Source organism: Pholcus phalangioides, unplaced genomic scaffold (genome assembly GCF_987345545.1).
Source record: "Pholcus phalangioides strain wild (caught in Gottingen) unplaced genomic scaffold, Ppha-v1.0 ptg000037l_1, whole genome shotgun sequence".
NCBI lineage: Eukaryota > Metazoa > Arthropoda > Arachnida > Araneae > Pholcidae > Pholcus > Pholcus phalangioides.
The window spans coordinates 2,216,676-2,240,313 of record NW_028301624.1 but is presented as its reverse complement, the minus strand read 5'-3'; the positions used below and the strand labels follow the sequence as shown (position 1 = coordinate 2,240,313).

At 38.8% G+C, this 23,638-nt stretch overlaps 2 protein-coding genes across 2 annotated transcripts in view; one reads left to right on the top strand and one right to left on the bottom strand.

Moving 5' to 3' along the window:
* LOC149065898 (high affinity copper uptake protein 1-like) overlaps positions 1–9,774 on the bottom strand; it is a 29,335-nt gene extending 19,561 nt beyond the window's left edge. The window contains exon 1 of the mRNA XM_089253334.1: positions 9,594–9,774. The gene's annotated coding sequence lies outside the window, so the exon portion shown is untranslated. The remainder of the gene's footprint in view (positions 1–9,593) is intronic.
* Positions 9,775–10,265: 491 nt separating this feature from the next.
* hoip (NHP2-like protein 1 hoip) lies at positions 10,266–22,740 on the top strand. Its single transcript, XM_089253366.1, has 5 exons — positions 10,266–10,472; positions 12,464–12,581; positions 15,381–15,484; positions 19,648–19,681; positions 22,510–22,740. The coding sequence occupies exons 1-5, from the start codon at positions 10,470–10,472 to the stop codon at positions 22,632–22,634; spliced, it is 384 nt and encodes a 127-aa protein (XP_089109492.1). The 5' UTR covers positions 10,266–10,469; the 3' UTR covers positions 22,635–22,740.
* Positions 22,741–23,638: the final 898 nt, after the last annotated feature.

Below are 23,638 nucleotides of genomic sequence, written 5' to 3'. Positions count from 1 at the left end.
CCAAAAAGATTTTATTTATTTAGTTTAATATACGAACCAGTGCAAGGCCATTAGACTCTAACTTCACAAGTGCACGATTCAAACAATCAATAAAATTGAAAATAGCGGGGAATGTCAGTAAAAAGTAATAACATATTCAAGCACACGAATATGTGCAAGGGGAAAATGCATAAAAAATGACACTAATAAATACTTTAAAAAAACAAATTAAAACAAATATGTTACACAAATACTAAAATAAACATGTACACACAAATAAAATTCAACATATGAACGTATATAAATTAAACATATAGGCCTATACAAAAAAAATTAAAAATATTAAAAAATCATTGCATGTCATTCCAAATTAATCAGTAGAGCTTTGAGAAAAAACAGCAATGTCAGTAAAGACAATGAAAAAGATTTCACACAAAATTCAAACGGGTAAAAACCTTAGAGAAGAAATGAGGGTAGAGAGAGGAAAACTATTTTTTTGCTCCGCAAACATTGTGTCACGCCTCAGAGTAGCATTCATGTGCTTACGGCTCCTCTGCCCTAAAGGTAATTTATCTTCAGCCCCTGTGCACTTGATATGCTTCTTTGCCCAAACGGTCATGTTGCCATGGTTGTCACAGCAATAAAAATTCATTCATATTAAGTTTAATACTTGTATATGAGCATCAGTATTCTATATATTGTCTATGTAGAATGAACATCAGTGATCTCTGTATTGGCTATGTACACTGAAGAGCCAAAAAAAACTTAACCACCTGCCTAATATCGTATAGGGCCCCCGCAAGCCCGCAGAAGTGCCGCAACACGACGTGGCATGGACTCGACTAATGTCTGAAGTAGTGCTGGAGGTAATTGACACCATGAATCGTACAGGGCTGTCCATAAATCCGTAGGAGTAAGAGGGGTGGAGATCTCTTCTGAACAGCACGTTGCAAGGCATCCCAGATATGTTCAATAATGTTCATGTCTGGGGATTTTGGTGGCCAGCGGAAGCGTCTGAAGTCAGAAGAGTGTTCCTGGAGCCACTTTGTAGCAATTCTGGACGTGTGGGGTGTCGCATTGTCCTGCTGAAATTGTCAAAGTCCGTCGGAATGCACAATGGACATGAATGGGTGCAGGTGATCAGACAGGATGCTTACGTACCTGTCAGAGTCATATCTAGACGTATCAGGGGTCCCATATCACGCCAACTGCACACGCCCCATACCATCACAGAGCCTCCACCAGCTAGAACAGTCCCCTGTTGGCATGTAGGGTCCATGGATTCATGAGGTTGTCTCCATACCCGTACACGTCCATCAGCTCGAAGCAATCGGAACCGAGGCTCGTCAGACCAGGCAACGTGTTTCCAGTCCTTAACAGTCCAATGTCGGTGCTGTCGGGCCCAGGTGAGGCGTAAAGCTTTGTGTCGTGCAGTCATCAAGGGTACACGAGTGGGCCTTCGGCTCCGAAAGCCCATATCGATGATGTTTCGTTGAATGGTTCGCACGCTGACACTTGTTGATGGCCCAGCATTGAAATCTGCAGCAATTTGCGGAAGGGTCACACGTCTGTCACGTTTAATGATTCTCGTCAGTCCCGTTCTTGCATGATCTTTTTCCGGCCGCAGCGATGTCGTAGATTTATTTTTTTACCGGGTTCCCGATATTCACGGTACACTCGTGAAATGGTCGTACGTGAAAATCCAAATTTCATCGCTACCTCGGAGATGCTATGTCCCATCTCTCGTGCGCCGACTATAACACCACGTTCAAACTCACTTAAATCTCGATAACCTGCCATTGTAGCAGCAGTAACCGATCTAACAACTATGCCAGACACTTGTTGTGTTATATAGGCGTTGCCGACCGCAGGGCCGTACTCTGATTGGTTCCATATCTCTTTATTTGCATACGCATGCCTGTACCAGTTTTTTTGGCTCTTCAGTTTAGATGAGCATATCAGTATTCTCTGCTAATCACTTTTGGAGTCACGATGCGCACTTTGAGTATTACTGACTGGCTTGAATAATGGGTATCAGGTAGCCAAAATAAAGACACGAATAATCTATAACAAATTTTAATTTCCCTATTAATCGTCCAGCGACCACGAAGGAAAAAAAGCCTCTTCCTCATTTTTGAAAAGAATGAAAGTCACCAACAGGCGATATTGAAAGCTGAATGAATGGGCTGACACCCACCGACGGCGTAAATTATGCAAGAGCAATAAAATAGATAAATATTCCACGACATACAAACCTGATCAGATAAATAAAGATTAAGGGCGTGAAGAAAAAAAAAACCTGTTCGAAAATTGCACGGAAAGTGGAATAGGGTTTTTCACCGACGGCTCCTCCGGACTCCGAAAAAAAGGGATTAAAAATAGCATTTATACTATTATCTTCGAGCCTGACAGTGGTGTTATGAGAGGCTACGGTATATGCTATTTTTAGGAATTCCTCGAATACGCCGAGCGATGTTTGGCTATTGACTTTGTGGTCCGAATAGTATTTGGACTGACCGTACAAACATACATACATTTCCGGGAGTGGCCGAAAAACGAACTAAACGAAAAACACGCGTTTCCGTCCCAGGGACGAATGCTTTTGCGTCTGAGATTTTTCTCTGTAACCCACTTATGAAATCAGTGATATTCAAGGTGAAGGCTTTTTTTTTTTCGAATGACAATCATGCATGCACTTTTATTCGCTGAGATGTTAAGAAGCACGATGGGAAAAAAAATCACGTAGCTATTGAATAACTTTCGAAAAAGTTCATGAATATGCTACGAAAAGCATATACAGTCGACAGCGCCGTCTTGACGCATGGGCCTTAAGTGCAGAAGGGACCTCGTGAGAATAAAATCTCGTTGAGATTTTCGAATGCATTAATGCATGTCTAGCCGGGTGGGGGGTTCAGGAAAATCACTTTGCCCGAGAGGCCTGACCAACATCAACTATAGCAGACAACAACACATCTGCTACGGTTGGTGTTGGCTTGACGCTCTTACGACCAGGGGCGTCGGAAGTGTTTCGAACCTGTGGGTGCTCGTCTTGAGTTCCATGTAGGAAATTTCGATTTCTGAATCAATTCTGTGGGTGCTCGGACCTGTTTTACAAACTTCCGTGGGTGCTCGAGCACCCACAGCACCCCCGGCTCCGACGCCACTGCTTACGACGGCTCTGGCAGTCGAGCCCGGATATAACGAAGTCGCACGGGAACGTGAAAAAAATTCGTGATATCCGATCGTTATAACAGATACATGATAAACGAGAGAAATATACTGGAAGCAGCGTTTCTCAACTTATGGTTCGCGGACTAGAGGTGATCCTCAGATAGATTCTAGAATTTAATTATAACTAAAATGAAAACTATTCACGCATGTCATAAATAAAAACGATGTTCAAACGGGTTTGAATGAAGTATCAAATCAGTAGTTATCAAAGTGCGCATCGCGACTCTTAGGGGTACCACCAATTTCAGAGACAAGCTGTCGATATTGGTTGTGTGACTGTTCAGTGCTTTGAAAGGATTATTCATTAGGCTATTCTGGGGAGCCGCGAATAAACGTTGACCGGAGCAAAGGAGTCGTGGAGTGACAAAAAAGTTGAAGAACCACTGCTGTAAATTGTCCTCCGTCGAACTGTTAGACATTTTAATGGTCCCGAAGGTTTGCGAAAATTGAGAAACACTGACATAAACGAAACTGCGGTTATGCAGATATCACTTAATTCGAGCGGTTCTGGAAATTAACAGAACTATCTTTATATAGAGATCATCATATAGGCATAGAATGTCGCTGACGAAACGCACTTTTTATAGAAAGTGCGATGTGCATTTCACAATACAATTTTGTTTCTGAAAAAGAATTTCCGATTTTATGAAACTTAATCCCATTAAAAAGAATTCCCATTCTTGCCAAAAAAACCTTCGTTATAAAGTATCTGCTATTCTTATCTTACATGGAAATATTTTCCTGCAATTTGATTGTTTCACGATTCAATCCTAGCTTCAGCTGCAGATTAGTGCCAATTGTCAGGCACCCCTGTGCATTCATATCTTGAAGTAATTCTTTAGTGGTTCAAGTTACAAATGTCTTGCAAGTAAATGAAATTGCAAGTAATCCAAGTTATGAGCGAAAACTAATCCCTGAAAATACTTATGAGCAGAGCCCGGAAGTTCAGGCAAAATGCCATAAATGTCTTTTTTTTTTTGGTGAAAATGACTTTTTTGAAATTTTCGTGCCATAAATGCCTATTTTAATATAGTTTTAAGTTTATTAGTGAATTTAAGAGGCCATAATCTATAAAACATGGATAATTTGAGCTTTGAGAACTCTTTTTGAAATTTTCCATCAGAAAGCCCCCCACTGCCCCCATTCAATCTCGAATAAGTGATATGAGAGATTGGTGTTGCCATGCATTAACTCTGCTTTAATCGGATGGTGTCAGACATGAATGATTTTGTTTTAGAGAAACGCAGCCCGTGTTACAAAAGCAGAGGAAAATAAGAAATTTTTGGTTTCCAAAGTCAAACGTTAACTAAATTCGCCCCCAGGGGTGTGTGGCAGATACGACCACACAGGGCAACGAGCGTGAAGGAGTCCCACATACGTCGTAATCAGGGCCGTCTTAAGAGCATTATGGGCCCCCGGACCAAGTGACTTTTCTAAGGCCCTACGAGGTAAAATCTAGAAAATTTTAGCCAGATCTAATTTTTTGCGAGGCGCCTCTTCTCTTGAGGTCCCCGGGTGGGCCCATGCGTTAAGACGGCACTGGTGGTAATATTTGACAAAAATAGAACAAGATAGCCATGTTTCAACTATAGAAATGATAATGATTATTCCAAATAATACAACAAATAAATGAGAATTATTCGCAACTCAAGGGAGCCCCACAGATCCTTTTCTCTACGGGCTGGTAATGGTGGCCCTGGAAATGATCTAATTCTGAGGGTCTACTAACATTTTATTTTGGGCTTGAAATCAATTTAACTTGGATAATAACGCAGTTATTATAAACTATAATTAAAACAATAGACGGATTAAGTGCAACCAATTTTTCAGCTGGTTTTTGGACTTTTAGTACCTTTGTTTTGTTATTTTTTCCTCCTTTCAAAAATTATAAATGCCTTTTTTTAGTGCTTATTTTAGGCATTTTTAGCGCCTTTTTTTCCTGCCTATTTTGACCATTTTTAGTGCCTAAACTTCCGGGTTCTACTTATGAGCTTGAAATGTATAAGAAAAAGCCCATTCCCTCCACTCATGAAAGCTGAGACACTTTTAACAATCTTTAAGCCGAAAGCAACTGAGAAACTACATTTCTCATCCTACATAAAATACAATGTACATACCATATGTAGGACGTATGGTATTTTTACTGGCGAACCGTTGCCTTGAGACATGCTTCCAATTAGGAAAAGTATTATCCAAATAACACATTTAGTACTCAGATATTGTCATTTATGTTGCAAGGTGTTTTGTATAGTTATTAAAGTAAAAATGGCAACTTTTTATACAGACATCCTGTGCTCAGAAACCCAATTACAAAGTTGTTGCCCTGTCCCTCCTGATGACAAAAAATTTCAAAATTTCTAAATGCGATATTCGAATGCGAGATATTCAAATTCGAAAAACGAAAGAAAGCTGGGGGGGGGGGGGAATAGCGTTAAATGCAGATAAAACGGTTTACCCGTATTTAACGCTTTTTCTCCAAACTTTCCTCCATTTTTCGAATTTGAACATCTCAGTGAATATTACAATTAGAAACGTTAATTTTTTTTTTGTTGGCATCAGGGGAGACAGGACAACATCTTTGTAAATTGGGTTTTTGAGCACAGGGTGTCCATATAAAAAGTTAACATTTTTATTTTAATAACTATAAAACCCCTTGCAACCAGGGCCATATTTATGTTTTTGCCGCATGTGGGCTATACAAATTTTGCCGCCCCCTCCTATTTCAGTCTAACTTTTTTACCCCCTTCCACTCCTCCCATGCCATTACTAATAAATCATACACAAACAAAAGACAAAAAAGTGGTACTGTTGCGCCTAAATTTTACATTTCAGTCCTGTATTCGTATCCTATTCAGATCTATAATGATTGCAATATAACACTGGGGGAGGGGGAGTTGCTCAACCTCCGGCCCGCAGGCGTCTACGCATTGATGAAAAACACTGATAAATTTAATTTGAACGATGGTGCATACATTCAAATATGAAAGTATCTCAGCACCAATCAATAGTGCCGAGATACTTACTTCCCGCGTACTTGGTTACAGTCTAGCAACAAAATCAATAATGCATTAAACAGATTTGGACTCGAGGAAAACGCTGAGCAAAACATTAAACAACACTTCAGACCAGGGCCGTAACTAGGATTTTTGCCCCTCCCCTAACATTGCAATTTGATAATTTTAAAGGTGCCCTTTGTTCTCACTAAAACTGTCAGCCCGGGCAGTTGTCTGTCCCCCCCATGCTCCCTCTAGTTTCCATGGGCGGATATCTGGGAGGGGGGGGGCCCCGTCAATGGCAGAGTCGACTGATATAATGTATATTTATATATAAATTGACATCATCATCATCATACTGCCTCCCCCCCTTCAAGTCCATCTCCGCCTATGCTATATCTGGCCCTACTTTAGACGAATGTCAAAAATGTTCTATTAGAAATTAAATACATGTTGAAACATAGGGGCATTCCCCCAAGTTGAGTAGGTTCTGGAAAAGTTGCCTTACTAGCCAATGTGGAAATGCATAATCCTCCAAGCATAAGATGGGACTTGCTTATACCATGCCAAGCCATGTCAAATCGGACAAATCTATTTTTTTCCCAGAAGGAGAAGCCAAATGCGAAAGCTCAGTAGCTTATAAGCGATTCTCTATGTGCAATTGCTTTATTTAAAAATATAGAACAGCCCAACATAACATGTCATGGTGTAACCAAGTTTCATCTCATGTTTAGAGGACTATATCAGGTTTAGACTTTATCAACAAAGGGGAGAAAAAGATTCATTAGATCAGGGCTTGACAAAATCGCAGGGAAAATCTAGGCGCCTCAGATTGGTTGCCCTGCACCTTTTACCCATTCAATCTAATTTTCTTGACCACTCAATCCACAAATTTTTTCTGTAATGGATTATAGCCCGCTTGGGTCTTTCCTCTAAATATGCTACTGTCTCTAAGTCACTCTTTTGGTTTTGGTCACTAACATGTTTTCACATGCTCTAAATCAATGGTTCTCGCCCTTTGGAAGCCTGTGGCCTGGTAAATCACTTTTGTGTAAGTGAAAGGCCCATTCACACACATAACTAACAACAAATTAATGGGAAGAATGAAACTGCAAAGCATTCAAGACCAGTGGTTGAGAAACACTGTTTTCGGTCACTCTTTTTGTGGCTCACTCACTAGGTAACTCGTTCCTTTTGTCACTCCTGTGCGCCAAGGTTTACGCTACGGTCGTATTTTTTGCAAAATGCGAAAGAAAATCGTAGAATGTGAAGAAGTAATAGCCACTTTCGCAAAAATGCGTACAGGAGGTACGAAACGAGTAGGCATCCACCCATCAATCATTACATTAGCACTGTAGCATTTTACTGAAGCTTTTCCCCCAATTTTCGTTTTTTTGCGAAAGGAATTTTTTTATCCAGCTTAAACCCTGCTGTGCGCACATGCTCTAGGTCACTTTTTTTGCTATGCTTTGACACTACCATGCTCATACATCCTATATAGGTCGTTTCACATACTTACACACACCCCAAAGCAAAATATGCTAAAATCTGTGATGTACATCTCAGAACAATTAGTGTCACTGCAGAACAATCTGGAAGAATTTTAAGAAAAGTGTAGAAAACACTATTATGGGAATTTTTACCGCAGTCAACGGAGGGCTTGTTGCAGAACAATGCAAAACATCCGGCTCTGTGGGGTGGGCTTACACATCATTTTGGTCACTCACATGCTTGCACACTCTCTCGCTCACACCTTCCTTAGGTCACTGTTTCCATTATTTTGTGTACTTGTGCACTGTGTTGGTTACTCACATTCTTGTGCACTCTCTAGGTGACTCTTTTGGTTGCTCATTGACATAGTGTTTCACTCTCTAAACATAGGTGGATTTCAATTTATATGCCACCCCTTCTCTCATTGTACTTTAATTTTCTTGACCACTCATTCCTCACATTCACCATCTCTCTGAACTCCCCCCCCCCCCGAAATCATTAAGTCACTCTTTTGGTTTCAGTTGCTTATATGTTTTCACACCCTCTAGATCATTCTTGTTTTGTCCCTCGTTCACTTGGTAACTTTTAAAACTCACTCTTTGGTCACTCCCATGCCTACACATTCCCATGTTCACACGCTCTTCACGTCATTTCACATACTTGAACACTGTTTTGGTCACTCACATGCTTGCACATGCTCAAGGTCATTGCTTCTCAACCGTCAAGTCTCAAGGGATTCATTGTTTCATTTCTCATTTATTTTCTATTAGTCTGTGTATCATCGGCCCTTCCATTCACAAAAAAAGAAATCAATCAAGCTGCAAGCTTCCAAATGTTGAGAACCTTTTCTCTTCTGGTCGCGACACTATTTATGATTTTATTGTCTCCTTTAATCCTTTGCTCTCAATGTCACTCCCATGCTCACATTCTCTAGGCCACTCTTTCGGTCGTTATTACACAATTCCCATGTGCACACCTTCTAAAGGTCATTCTTTAGGTTGTTCTACATACTTGCACACTGTTTTGGTCACTCATATACTTGCGCACACTCTCTAGGTGACTCTTTTGGACACTCACCAACAGGGATTTTCAACCTGCTGCTCGTGAGCACCACGGTGCTCCCTGAAACACTCATAATGGTCTATGCCTGTGTCTAACTTTGTGCTCCCAAGCACTTAATCAACCTCCCGATTAGACACCTTGTACTAGTTATAATCAAGAATTAAAATCATTCTGATTTCATGCATTTGTGTGTCAAACTTGCCGTACAGGTGCTCTTCTTTTGATGATGAGTACCGGAAGTGCTTGCAACTAGAAAAAGGTTGAAGAACCTCTGCTCACCAACATAGTCCCTTGCTCTATAGACAGAGGTAGATTTTTGGCTTTGCCACACCTCCTACCATTCTGCTCTTAATTTTTGTTGACCAAACAATCCCCAAATTTGCTGTCTCTCCAAACTTGCGGCCCTGGGCTATAGCCAGCTTAGCACACCCCCCCCCCCCGCCTGTAAATACGTCTCACTGGAGATTGATTGCAAGTCAATCAACACCTTTAAAACACAGTATGTTGTAGGTTAAACGTGAGACATTTTAAGAAGAAAGGGAGAAAACCATGGACACATAGTCCTTTTATAGGTGGGCTAATGATCTGTATGTATTCCAGAACTGAGTTTGCGGTCCTCATTTTCGGATTTGATTAGGAGGTAGGCAAATATTAGTCACTCAAACAATAAAATTTCCCTTTTAACGAATTAATTAATTCTTACTTTGATTATTGGGTCGATTTGCAAAACATTAATAAATATCTACACCCTTACAATACATTCTACTTTTTTTCAAAATAATGATCGTTACTAAATGACATTTGAAAGATATCAATTACACTTTGTGGATAACTTACTTGTAGACAAGTTCAATTGAGAGTAGAGTCGACACCCAAAGCTCTGTAACGACGATCGAGCACTGTTCACTCCACTGATCCTCGTTATGTCCAAGAGAGGGAAAGGAAACAACGAGGCTGCTTAAAGCCAGCTGCAGTGCACCATCAAATGTCAACAACTTGTACTTGTGTGGCGTCATCTACGGATATCGTCCGGTAACACTTGTGAATGGCTCATTTTCAGGCCGTACAATAGCAATCCGCCAATCCCAATCAAGAAGTCTCAAAACTAATTTGAAACACTTGACCATATTTTAATCGTATACAATCAGGACATTTCGTTGATTTTTTTTTCTAATAGTTTGTCGATTTCCTGTAATTATAGGTGAAATTTTTAACGAGTCGAATTCAAGTTTATTAAATCTATGCTGGTCACATTTACTCGAGAAAAATTACAAAAAATGGTCTTTAAATACGGGAAAATCACCGATTGTCGCCAACAGCGACTCCACTGACAACGATGCCAAAGATAAACAAAGTTGCCAATTATAATCTTTTGAAGTCCACGAAGTCACCACGGTCGAAGTATCAACTGGGCTTGATAACTGACGCCAAAAACAATCGCCAAGCATTGCTGAAATTGCTAAGCATATATAGTATATATTCTAGAAACCTTGATGCTACGCGTCATATTTCTTGTCACAACACAAGTGCGTGCTAGTAGGAATAAGTCATCATTAAATTCTCAAGTCTGTCCTCATCATAAATTTTGAAAGGCACGAGCGAGAGCGTGTTTTTAGCGGCTTCACGTTATTAGCGAGACCTTTGTTGATTTTACAAATATTTGTACGTTTTAGTGAATGATAAACGTTGCTATTGCGAAGCGAGATCGATAAAATGGTAAGGCCAGTCATTAAATTCGAATAATTATGTGACATTTAACTGAAAGTTACCGTTTATTTAGATTAAATAAAACGAGCCATTTTCGGCTTATGATCGGCGGTGCACGTGTTTTTGCATTTCCGACCAATTTCGTATCTTGACTTCATTTTATTTGAATGATTTAATCCTTCTAAGGGTATGAGTCATTTCAATTGTTATAATCTGAAATTTATAAGTAAAATTAAATAAATGGTTAAAGATCTCGATACAAAGATCAAGTTTTGTGTGTGGGTTTGATTTTGAGACCGTTATTGATATTTTAACATGATAGATGAAAGGGTGGAAGCGGCTTCGATGCTGTTGAGTTTGGGTTATTGAACTTTGGGATTATACATGTTTGAGTATAGAAATGGTGGACCAGGGTTTGAGTTGGATAAAAAATTCCTTTCGCGAAAATGGGAGGAAAAGCTTTAGCAAAATGCTACGATTCTAAGGGGCCATTCAAGTATTCCGTCAGCAGATTTTTAGCCATTTTTGACCCCTCCCCCCCCCCCTTGTCAGCAAAACACTGACCCCCTCCACCCCTTGTCAGCAAAATTTATGTTGTCAGCAGCTTAGAATATTTCATATCTTCAAAAAGGGTGGTTGATGACGTAAGCAACCCCCCACCTGTCATCAAAAGTCAGCAAATCTGTCCCCCAATGCTGATGTAATACTTGAATGACCCATAATGTAATGATTGATGGTTGGATGTCTACTCGTTGCCTACCTCCTGTACGCATTTTTGCGAAAGTGGCTACTTTTTTCGCATTCTACGATTTTCTTTTGCATTTTGTGAAAAATGCGACTGTAGCTTAAACCCTGTGGTGGACCCTTGAGGTGTATATGAATTGTTGCATGGCCCCTCCCAACAAGGGTGGCTCTCGTCATTTTTTTTCGCACTACGAATTTATTATGAAGCTAAGTTAAGCTTACATGGCTTATATAATAACATCCCTCCCTAGAGTTGAATATTAAAAGAAATTTCGTCTGTCCCATGAAATATGGGAAGATCAAACGAACGTACACGATTTGGTTCTTTTTCATATCGTCCTGGATCTGTGCCTGCTTCGTGTAAAGCCTTGGGTGTGCAGTACTGGCAGATATCTAACCAAGTGAAGTTTCAACCATGGATGTAACAGTTGAGTTCGCTCGTCGATTCTGCTTTGCGACGAAACCAATTATTCTATCATCATAGCTTATTCTATCAACTCATAGCAATTATTCTATCCACTCAGGTCTATCGCCATAGGCAATTTACTACCTAGTGAGTTGTGCCGGAAGTGTAAGTGTGTGTGTACCTAACAGTCTGAGTGCGTATCTAGTGTTGTGTATGATTTTTCAGTGCTGCCATCTATATCTCAGAAGTGAAGTGGGTGATGTACTGTTGCTCTCTGTGACGAGACTTTTTAACGGGGAGATCGGCTCGCATTTGCGCCTTGAAGTTGGGAACCACAGAAAACCAACTTCAGCCGACCACCACTGTGGTGACGGTGGGGCTCGAACCCGTGTCCCCGCGATGCGAGTCCGTCACTATGACCACTCGACCATCACAGGCTGGCCAGTTGTTACACTTTGTGGTTTGTTCGTTTCTGAGTTGATGACCTCACGTGGAGCTAATTCAATGCATTAACTATATATCGCCAAGTATCGCGCAATGGCAATGAAAAAGTTTTCCAACTTGACGGTAACCCAGATTACCAAATAATAAGCCAGTTGTTGGAACTTCACAAATGGCATCCCCATGAGTGTTTGAATACTCGCAGTGTAGCAGTACCTGAATTGGTAATGATGCCTAATAATTTCCCGCTGACTTAGTGGCAAATTGTGAGGTGCCAATGGATTAGTGGCACTAATCTGTTACTGAACTAATACTTAGATTATGAAATCAGATTGCATCTAAATATCCATGTAAAATTGATTAATCATTGTGAGATAAAACAGACTGAACCTTTCTGTTTATTTTCTAGACAGAAGAAGTGAATCCCAAGGCCTACCCATTGGCAGATGCTACTCTTACGACCAAAATCCTGAATTTGGTGCAGCAGGCCGCGAACTACAAACAGTTACGCAAGGGTGCCAATGAAGGTATACTTGTGCTGGTTTACGAACTATCTTAACTTTTTTTTTCTTCTACCGATATGAGGTGCAGAGCTCATGTTTGCAGGTGTTTAACTTCAACCTCAAATTCGTAGTATATCTTAAAACTACAGTAATTTCCTGTCTGTAATCTGGGAAAAACCTTTTTTTTTAAACAAAACTTTTTTTTTTTTATTGTGGGGATTTGATTGATGAGAACGAAGGCTTGGGAGAAAGCTAGTGGAATTGATGAGAAACATTTGCAATGAGACAAGAAAATTTGGAAAATGGCAACAAAAGTTGGTGAAGAAAAACATCAGAAAGGGACAAGAAGTCCCCGGAGAAGAAAGTATGAAAGAAGAGAGTGAAATGGAGTCGTGTTTCCCGATGTCTTTTTTGCCAAAGAGAAAAATCTTTAAAAAAATATACTATGGCTGTTTAATGGAAAAAAAATTACGATATAAAACAGGCAACGATAAAAACAATGACAAACAAAATATTCTTTGATTTAATAAGGGATCAGAATTGAAAATAAAGAAAACCCTGGACTCCCTATATTTTAAATAACGTAATGGTCAGGGTCATAAAAGCTCTCTGGGGTTGGTCAAAAACTGTCTCCGGGTTCAATAAAAAAAACAATTGCGGGATTGAAATTGTAATGGTTAGTACGTAAAAAATTAATTTTAATAATAATGTGGTCATGTATTCCCAAGAGATCTTTATGATCTGTCCAAGGAATTTGTTAGTGGGTTAGACATCCATGCCCTAACCCAGATTCGAACCCAGACCTGCCCAGTCAGAAGCTAGCTCCTTGACCACCGGACTGCCAGGCAGCACAATGACAATAGGAAATGTACAACCTCTGAGAGAATCTAAATGCAGTCCCAAGAAAAGATTACGGAACAGCTTTGGTATAAGGGACAGTTTGGCGATTTTTGGACTTTTTTTTCAGAGCCTAATATGTTCGACGACCCCATCAAAAGTCGCCAAGGGCATTAGACACATTACGAGCACCCAAAAAAAAAAAAAATCGCCAGCATAGAAAACAATATGAAAAATATCATGAAACACAAGAGAAATGGAAACATAAATAAGAGCTGGATTGAGCAAGCATAATTATAATAAAAAAAATAATTATAAATTAAAACCCGGACTCTTTCCGGGAATCCGGGTTCTTATAAACAACGGTCCTGCGTGTTGTATAAATAAATATATTCTATGTGTTATAAATTAAAACCCGGACTCACTTTCCGGGTGTCCAGATTCTTTTAAATAAAATAAAAAGGATGCAGGGGCATGTAGAAAAGAATAAATATTGGAAAATATTAAAGGTACAACCTGAGGTAAAAGATATCCAAAATAATTAATCCGAGACACACACTACATCATATATACGGAAGGAAGAGAAAATGAATTATCCCAATGGTTTTTCAAAACGTTGCGGCTATAAAGTTACGTCATTTGGAAGAAAAAAAAATAGAATGGAATGGAAAAAGAGAAAACCAGTTTGAAAATGGCAGTCCCATTGAAAGACGCGCTAGGAACACGGAAAAAAACAAGCAGCACCGCCTGGCAGAATTCTTCAAACATTCTGGAACAACGCACCAGAGCGCGCCAACGATGGCAACTTATCGTCGGAAAAAAAGTCTCCAATTTGGTGTGTCCCTTATACCGATGCTGTTTCGCGAACAAAAATAAATTTCAACGTGCAGAGTCTCCCAGATTTTCCAGGAGGCCATCATTTGGGAGGGGCTCCCCCTGGCTTTTGAAAATACACTAAAAATGGTATGTATACATATACACACACACACATATATACATTGAGTACATGTGCTTTTGTCTCCCCCCCCCCCCCCCCCGCCTCTGGAAAAAGTTAAAATGGCGCCTCTGGAATTTACCCAAAAAAGACCTGCTTTCATTTTTAATCTGTGGAATGATGTCCTAAGTGTTATGTAAATTGTTGCCATTGTACCGAATCGCAACAAAAAAAATTTTTTTTTTTCCCCAATTGGCATCAATCTGGTCTTTCATCATTTAAAATTGACACAATCATGTGTACCTACTTTTTGACCATTGGGCCCAGTGACGGTTCTTTTGGTCATATAAGTAATATTGACACAGGTAATTTAAACCTGCTGGTTGGCTATGGCTTGCACAACATCACATTTTTTCAACAGTAAAATATCCCTACAATGTTTCAAAAAGATCCCTTTTATGTTTATTTTTGTACAGAATTTGAATCCACGTGGAAAACCTCCCAAATTTTCATTTTCCAAAGTTAGCATCTATGTTCTTACTAGTAACCTCTAGGGTGTGACATCACCCTCAAGGCAATAACCAACAGTATAATGGCAACATAGAAACCTAAGGAAATAAAAATGGGGGACAGGAAAAATTTATGTAGAAGAAAATAGGCAACCATCGCAGACTAGGAAGAAAAGTGCCTAGAAGCTGGAAAAGAAACATTGACAAAGAAAAAGGGGGAGACTACACTATAGCTGTTTTGACAGTGTAACAGAATTATTTGTTTTACTCCTACTGGTAAATACAGTAAAACCACTCTATTGCGGACACAGGTGGAACAAAAAAATTGTCCGTAAAAGAGGCGATTGTTAAGGAGATCAGAGGGTTTGAAAAACATTTTTTTATTATGCATGCGGGAATTATTATTTGTCTGTAAAAGAGGGGTGACCTCATCTGAGGCATGAGGGGGGGGGGTGTTTACTGTAATGCATTTTTATGGAATTGTCTGAAATCTCCATTACCCATTGAAAATTTTTTGACTCAATATTTTGTGCATGTTTCTAGCTACCAAGACTTTGAATAGGGGTTTAGCTGAGGTCATTGTATTGGCTGCTGACACGACTCCGCTTGAGATTCTTTTGCATTTACCCCTCCTCTGTGAGGACAAGGTGAGAACATTATGATACACATTTATATGATCACAACTCAGTAACTGTTTACAGCCAATTTGGAGTACGTTAAGACATTGTTGTGTTTGTGTTCTTCCATATTTTTTTTCCATATTTTTTTTCTATATTTTCTCCCACAAATTAAGCCGGCTGTGAAATTTCTCAATAATTTCACAGTGTGCATACTGTGGGTAAACAAATACTATTTTGCAATAGTAATGCATGCAGCAATTTTAATGCTTGCAACCTATTGCCGTTAGTGACATATGATGGAAAGAATGAATGTGCTGTATTCTCCCCTTCATGTCATGCATGTTGGGAGGCAGGAAAAGGGTGTATATAATCTAGGGCTTGACAAATCTCAGGTGCCTTGGCAATTGAAAAAATTAATATTGGTATCTAAAAAACTTTCAATGCACTTGATTGCTAGATTGGTATTCAAAATTTTTGAACTCTTGTCAATGCGCCGTCCACCCAGCAAAAAAAATCACTCGGTTAAAAAGCCCTGCAAAAGGACTTAATTAATGCAGTTTGATAAAGGAGTGCCAAAACTAGCGAGCACTGTATCAGTTATCAAGGCTTCCAATTTTGATGCGAAGAAAGTCCCCATGTTGGCACTGACCATGTTTATGGAAAATTAACCATGACAGTTGCCTGTATTACTCTCTGGTCCCGACAAACTTAGTGTTAATACATCTCATTTATGACAATACATTTCTCCAGACCCTTGAGCATCGTTTCTGTAGGTGTTTCACTGTGTTTTTGTTCTTGTGGCAATTTGTATATTAGATAGATTGATTTTATATATGCTGGATTTTATGTTCTATACTTTTTGAATCCCACAAATTAAGCCGGCTGTACAATTATCGATAATTTCACAGTGTGCATACTGTGGGTATAAAAACTACCTGTACTGGTGATAGTTGATCCTAGCTACAACTGTAGCGATGTTCAGCTATTGCTTATGGTAACATACAGTAGAACCTCGTTTATCCAAACATCAATTTTCTGAACAAATTGATCACCCGAACACCTTTCAATTTCACTCATTTTCATTTTTTTATAGTCAATGATGCTCAACAGTTGGTATTTTCTTGGAACTTGAATCCTCTTCCAATTCCATATTCCTGTTCCATAGCTCCATTCTATTGTATAATAATCCACTTCCATACAATTGTACATACCGTACCTGTGAGCTATAGATGTAAAGTAGGGGTGAATCCAGGTACACTTTATGTAGTTATGAATTATTGACAAACAAATGCGTAAATAGGAGCAGATTTAGCTGCTGTATATATATATATATTTTTTTTTTTGTCTGACGAATTCATCTTGATCCCATTGGTGTGCCTTAATGAGAGGGAGGGGTGAGTCTTCTTGACAACAAAGCCGTTCCTATCACCGTTTTGCTGGGGAGGGTTTATCATTTGTTGCTAAATTTCAATTTATTCCTTTGCCTTATCGAATTTGTGTCGCAATCGATTTTCCGGACTTCTCACTTTTCCGAACACCCTTTGGTCCTGATGTGTTCAGATAATCTAGGTTCTGCTGTAATTGATAGCAATAAAAGTTCTTATACTGTTACATTATACGTTATGATTGTTTTTGAAAGAATGCAGCAATGATTTATGACGGCTGATTGTCCATTTATGTAGTTTTATACTTTTTGTTTTTGTATGTATTGATTTCATTGAATACACCAATTTGTATTTTTTGGTAACATTTGCATCCCACAAATTAAGCCGGCCGTGACAATTCTTTGTGATTTCACGGTGTGCATACTGTGGGTAAATTAACGACTGTACTCGCTATAGTTATGCTAACAGCTACTGTAAATGCTGATCAGCTATCGATTACGGTAACAAAAATATAACAAAAAGAAATTTACATTTTTCTGGTTTTTACAAGTTTTGAAGTTGCGTTTTGGTTGGTTACATATGCCCGCCTTCGTGCAAATGAATCACTTTACAGTTAATTGATTTCATGTGGATTTCTTAGACTTGTAAAACTCTTGATTGGTCAATCTAAGTTTTGTAGCTTTATTTGTGGTTTTTTTGGTCACTATTTTGTAAGTGCCTAAGTGATGCTTTGATAACTTTTATATCCCACAAATTAAGCCGGCTGCAAAAAATCTTATTTATTTTTTGCGGTGTGCATACTGTGGGTACAGTGATATTAATACCTTGAACGTATTGTCTGTAATTAATTGCTAACAACTGTTTATGGTATTGACAATGTATTGATAATATCAGGGGTGGGAACCCTGCGCCAAAATTAACATCTTGCACCATCCTGCGCCAATAATGTATTTCTGTATTTTTCTGCGCGAAATAGCAAATTTTGCCTCATTATGCCTGGAATTTCGAAGAGGATGCTAAAAAATTTTTGTTCCTGCTTGTTGCGAAACGATTCGTTCTGAGAAGATCATGTTTTATTCCTCTGTACTTTTCAGCACCACTCCCTCCCGTATTCTGTAGTCATGCTGTCTCGTGACCTTGAAAAAATAGAAGTCTGTTTTAAAGTAGTTTGATTACACTGTAAAGTACTGTGTTGGGGAAAAAACTTGTGGGCTAACCATTTGTGTTTTTCATGCTTTGTAAGCACTACAGAGATATTTTTTACATTTGAATGAAAATTTTTCAAAGAAAGAAAACTATTCAAAGAGTATTTATAATTTTTATTTACTCTTCGTAACTTTACCCCAAAACAATTTTTTTTTAACTGCGACAAGCATGTCTAACCGATAATTCATCTGGTCTCTCGTTGAAAGAGTTGCCGGAAGTCCAGAAAAGTTCGCAAAATGAAAGAAGGTAGTAGATTTTTTTTTGAATCAGTTTTCAAATTTTCCTGGCAAGTTCTAGTGCTTGACTCAGTCCCCAAAAATCGTATTGGGTTAACTGTGGTTCCTTATTTAAACTATCGGCACTTAATCAGGCTTTCCATTGTGAAACCCCAATAATATCCGGATCGTGCAGCTGAAGATGATCTTTTAGCTTTAAAGCGCAAATGTGAGTCAGTTTCCATTTTTTAAAAAAGAAAGAAAAACGTCGCCACTGTGAGCAGCAAAAATTACTATAGTTCATAGTCATTGCATCAAATCCAGATGTTTCATGAAAAAAAATTTCATGCCGCGAGTACAAGAGCAAGTCTGCCGAATTACAAATGCTAATTAGTAACTTTGAAAAATAACGAGTGTTAAATTGCCAATATTGCTAAATAACGAGTGTCAAATCGTCAAACATCGTGTTGATTCTCCCGAAATTCTTTCCCATTTTGCAACAATTTCTTTCGGAGTATAAAAAATTTGAAAACTAAGAAAATTTTTAGCCCATTTAAACTGCTGTAGTTCCAGACAGCAACTACTGCCCTCAGTAAGCAAAAAGTGTCTCATCTTAAATAGACTAGTGTGAAAAATTTTATGCCAGCCACTCTTAAACAAGGCGTCGAAAGCCTGAAAAACCAAAAACAACAAGATTAAAAGATGTTTGATAACTATTGTTCTGTGCACAGGCCTGTCAGAGGGGGAAGCGCTTGCTTCACCCGGCTTTAAAATATACACTAGAAATGGTATATATATATATGCATACATGCACATATTGAGTTCATGCTCTTTGTCTCCCCCTCAGAAAATGTTGAAATGACGGTCCTGACTGTGCAGTTGTTTTATTTTGAAAAGGGGTGGGGGTTAATGGGAAATATTCTTGTAAGTTAATTTCGCGGCTGCAGTTTATAAATATCTGCTCCAAATCCTATATTTTGCTGCTCCGAAATAAACCAAAAAAATTTCCAAAATGGACCAAAAAAAATTCCAAAATGATGCTGCTTTTGACTTTTTCAGGGCATAGTGACCCTCTTTCATGTTAACAGATGTGCTGCAAAAAATTCCAGACATTTTGTGCTGCTCTCAGCCTGTGGTTTATTTGAAACTACACAAAGAAAATCTTATGTGCAACTAAAAAATAACCAATTTTTTAGTTGCCATGGTCACCTGGGATTTGTCCAGCCCTGATGTACACCAATACATTTAGACAAGCTAGCTTAGGTTGCACATGATTTCACCTATTGTCAATTCAGATTATTCTAATGTATACACATAGTAAACATGTTGATCTCAGTCGTGTGTATGTATAACTAAATCAAACTTTTTTTTCTCTTTGAAACAGAACGTGCCGTACGTTTTCGTGAAGTCAAAACATGGTGAGTGATTTTCCCCATTTTTCTGATTATTTTTGCTTTTTGTTTTACCCATTCTGTAATTTCCCGCATTTAGTCTGCGTGCGTGTAAATTTCGCTTGCATAAAAAAAAAAGTTTTCCCTTATAATCAGCATGCAGAATATTGTAATGTGAATGTTCACAGGTGTAATATTGTGAGAATAAATTTCATTAACTGATTTTACCTTCCAATTTGAAAGTACAACGGACAAGGCATTGAGAAAGTGATGATATGAGTTAGGTTAAACGTCCAGAAGTTTTTGGTTCAAATCGAAATCTCCATCATGATCATTCTCACTAGATTATGTAATCGCTAACAGAGATGCCACTAGACTTTAATTTACCTGGGTCCCGGTAAAAAGGTTATTTGAAAAATCTGTGTCCTTTTTGAGTGAAAGGGGGTCCCTTTGAAAAAAAATTAGGCCCCCCACACCCCCGCCCCCCATAATTCATTTGTATCTTTATGAATTTTCTTCCAACATGCCCCAGGTCGTTGATCACCTGCTTATATTTCTTCGTTGAGACTGAGCGGTGGTTCATGTTCTAGGTAAGAGAAGAAGGTATCTTTGAATCAAGTAATTCATTTCTAAAAACGTGTTCTATCCAAATGTTCATTTACTTTCATTGTCTACTAGTAGGAAAAACTTGCAAAGAAGCTCATTAGCACTGAGAATTTAACCCATGGAATTCCGCGCATGTAATAAATCTAAAACAAATGTACAGTTGATCCCGCTTATAACGTTTCTCCTGTTTAGAATTTCTTTCCACTTAGTACAACTTATTTTCATGGTCCTAACAATAAGTAATTCTCATTGAGATTTCCTGTTTAGTGTTTTGCTATTTACAACGTTTTTTATGACGGTTTTTGAAAAACGTTATAAGCTGGATCCACTTTAATTAACAGTTGAAGGCACACATTTATATATTTACTAATAATCAAGGTATAAATTCCTTTGTGATTGATTTTACATTTCATTAGAAATATCTTAGCATTTTCAATATCTTCTGATCAAATTTAAAGCAAATCGGATTCTCTCTCAGACACTTATCTTCTCATTCCATATTCACACTTTGGTTTTCCTGGTAAAATGATTTTATTTTCCTTCCCTGATGGTCCACCATTCTGATCTGTCGCCATTTAACTGCCACATTTTCACACCTGAATATGGGAGCTACATCAGATTTGTGTTGGAAAAACTTAAGTGTTCTTATGTGAGTGCCCATCATTTGGCGTGTTTTGTGTTCAGTAGGTGGTGCCATCTATCTAGCGCCGCAACTAGATACTTTCTCAAATAGGGCAGGTACACATTTTGGCACATCCAATGTAGAAGAAGCAGTTATGAAGGGTGAATTTTTTTTTTGGTGCCCCCCCCCCCTAGTCCAGAGCCCGGGAGACTGGGCCGCCTGTCCCTCCCAGTTGCGGCCCTGCATCCAAACTGGTAATGCGTGCGTTTGAAGTTCAATGTATGCATATTTGTGTTGCAGGTCTGTGTGATCGCCGTGGCAACCAGAAGTTTTTCCCAAAGGAATAGCCAACTCAAAATTTGAAATCTTTAGAAAATCACATTTTTAGCCGATTACCATTGCGCAATCCCAAGTTCCAAACACGGATTTTCACCAAAAGCAAAATTTGAGGGAGGTTATAAAACCATGTTCCGCCGCTCAGTTTTATGGTGAAAAGTCACCGCTACTACTAACCTTTCATGTACCTCGTACACATTCCTCTATGGAATTTCTAATGAGTCAGTACATGCCGGAATGTGTGTTCTTAGTGTATGTGCATCCTTAACGTATTTGTTTTCTCAAGTTGTATTTGTTCCATGTTTGTGCTGCCATCTGTCATCTATTTTGTATTTAAAGATGGAAATGATTGAATTTTCATGTTTTGTCAGTTTCATGTTGTAGGTCTGCATGCTCTCTGCGGAGACTTTTTCAAATGGGAGACTGGCTCGCACGCGCGCGCATTTGTGCCTCGAAGCTGGGAAACCCCCCAGGACAAGAGTCCATCCTGACCACCACACAGCGGCTGGGGAAAGTCACTGGCTACCATGTCCTGAAAGCCTGGTCGATACCTGTGATCGTGCAGCAGTGATCAGCTGAAGATGGTTTTCTGACTTTTTTAAGTGTGAATGTGAGGGTGGTGGTATAGTATACACCCTGGTGTCTTAACTCTTCAAAGTCCAACATGGCCCAGATAGAGGGCGTATGGGTATGTTTTGGATTTGTGAGGGGTGAGGAAGAAAATGAAAGATCTCATCACACAGAACAAGTCCAAGCCACTTAGAAGGGTAAAGAGAAAAAAATAAAAATAACTGACGAGTCTACCTTGAGGGAAAAAACTAGCTGTAAAAGAGTTCATCCTTTTTAAAAAATTCCCTATAGCTGGACTCGTAACCTTTTGTGTTCCACTGAAACCTTTATGCAAATAAGATAAAGCAAGGTTCCGCCTCCCACCAGTAGGATGAATGCCACACATAGGCAGAGATACACTTGAAAGTCTGGGAGGCAAGGTCATTATTGCTGGGGTGGGGGGAGGACACGATGTCAATTCATAAATATATAAAATTTGTCGACTCCACCTTTGATGCTGGGGGGGGGGGGTGCAATGCATCTTGTATCTCCACCCATGACGTCACAGACTCATTCACAGAATATTCGGCACATAGTGTGAAAACATTGATATTATCTTATCCAAGCTCACTGACTCTCTTCCTCCACGCTATTATGACTATATCCTTCTGTTATTTGCAAGATTAATGATTGTAGTTTTGTAATTTGAATATTTATTTTCACCTTTTCCCCCCCACCGTAGCTCTAGGAAGGGCCTGTGGTGTTTCAAGACCAGTGATATCCGCTTCAATCACTGCGAACGAGGGCTCTCAGCTGAAGCCGCAGATACAAGCGTTGCAGCAAGAGATAGAAAAGCTGCTGGTTTGATCAAGTGTTTATCCGCTTTCGAGATTGTCATCGTTCACGTTTGAAATCACAAATTAGGACATTTTTGATGTACATGCATTTTCAGTCATTAAATTTTTTCTTCTAATTTTTTTTTGTCACGCTTATCTGGTTGCTTATGAATTATCATTGGTGTAATTGGAAATAACCATTTATTACTCAGTTTTTGAGGTAGCTTGCAAGAAGAGGTGCATATTCAATTAGATATACCAATACTTAAATGCTACACAGTATGTTGATATACTTTAACATGCTGTCGATTTACTCTGTAGTTACAAACTATTTAATGTTATTTGAAAAATGGCATGATATTTATGATACAGTTGATGCTTGTTTTATAAACTTGGACGACTCATAAATAGGAAAGACGTTCAAAGAAATGTTATTTGAAACCAGGGGTCTACAGTAGACCCCCTAATCTGGCACATATCAGACCAGGTTATGCCTGATCACCAAAATTACGGGATTACTGGAAATCAGTTGCAAAAGCCCATTTGAATAATATAGATTTCTGCGCATATAGACATGTAGTGACCTATTTTCTTCTTCTGTGTTCGAATAAAAAATGCTGGTTTACATTGGGTGAGCCAAACTAGTTCATGGCTGGATTACCAAGAGTACTGCTCTTTATAAAATCGAGCATTGCCTGTGGAAATCGTCAGTGACAAGTGGAGAAGGCAGCAAATTCTGTTATAATATATGTGAGGTCTTGACAAATCCCAGATCACAAAGATGACTAGAAAATCTATTGGTGCCAAAAATGTTCTATGCCATTGTTTAATTGAAATCTATGGATGCCAATTTTTTTTTTTTTTGATTTGGTGTCTTTTAATGTGACATGGCAAGGAAAGTCCCAAAAAATTCAAGAAAACAAAGAACGATTTTTTAGCAAAAACTCGTGCTTGGTGCATAAAATGTCCTAAGATTGGTCAAGCCCCATTTTGTGGACACAATGCAAGAATCATTTCTTGAACATTTTGTAGATT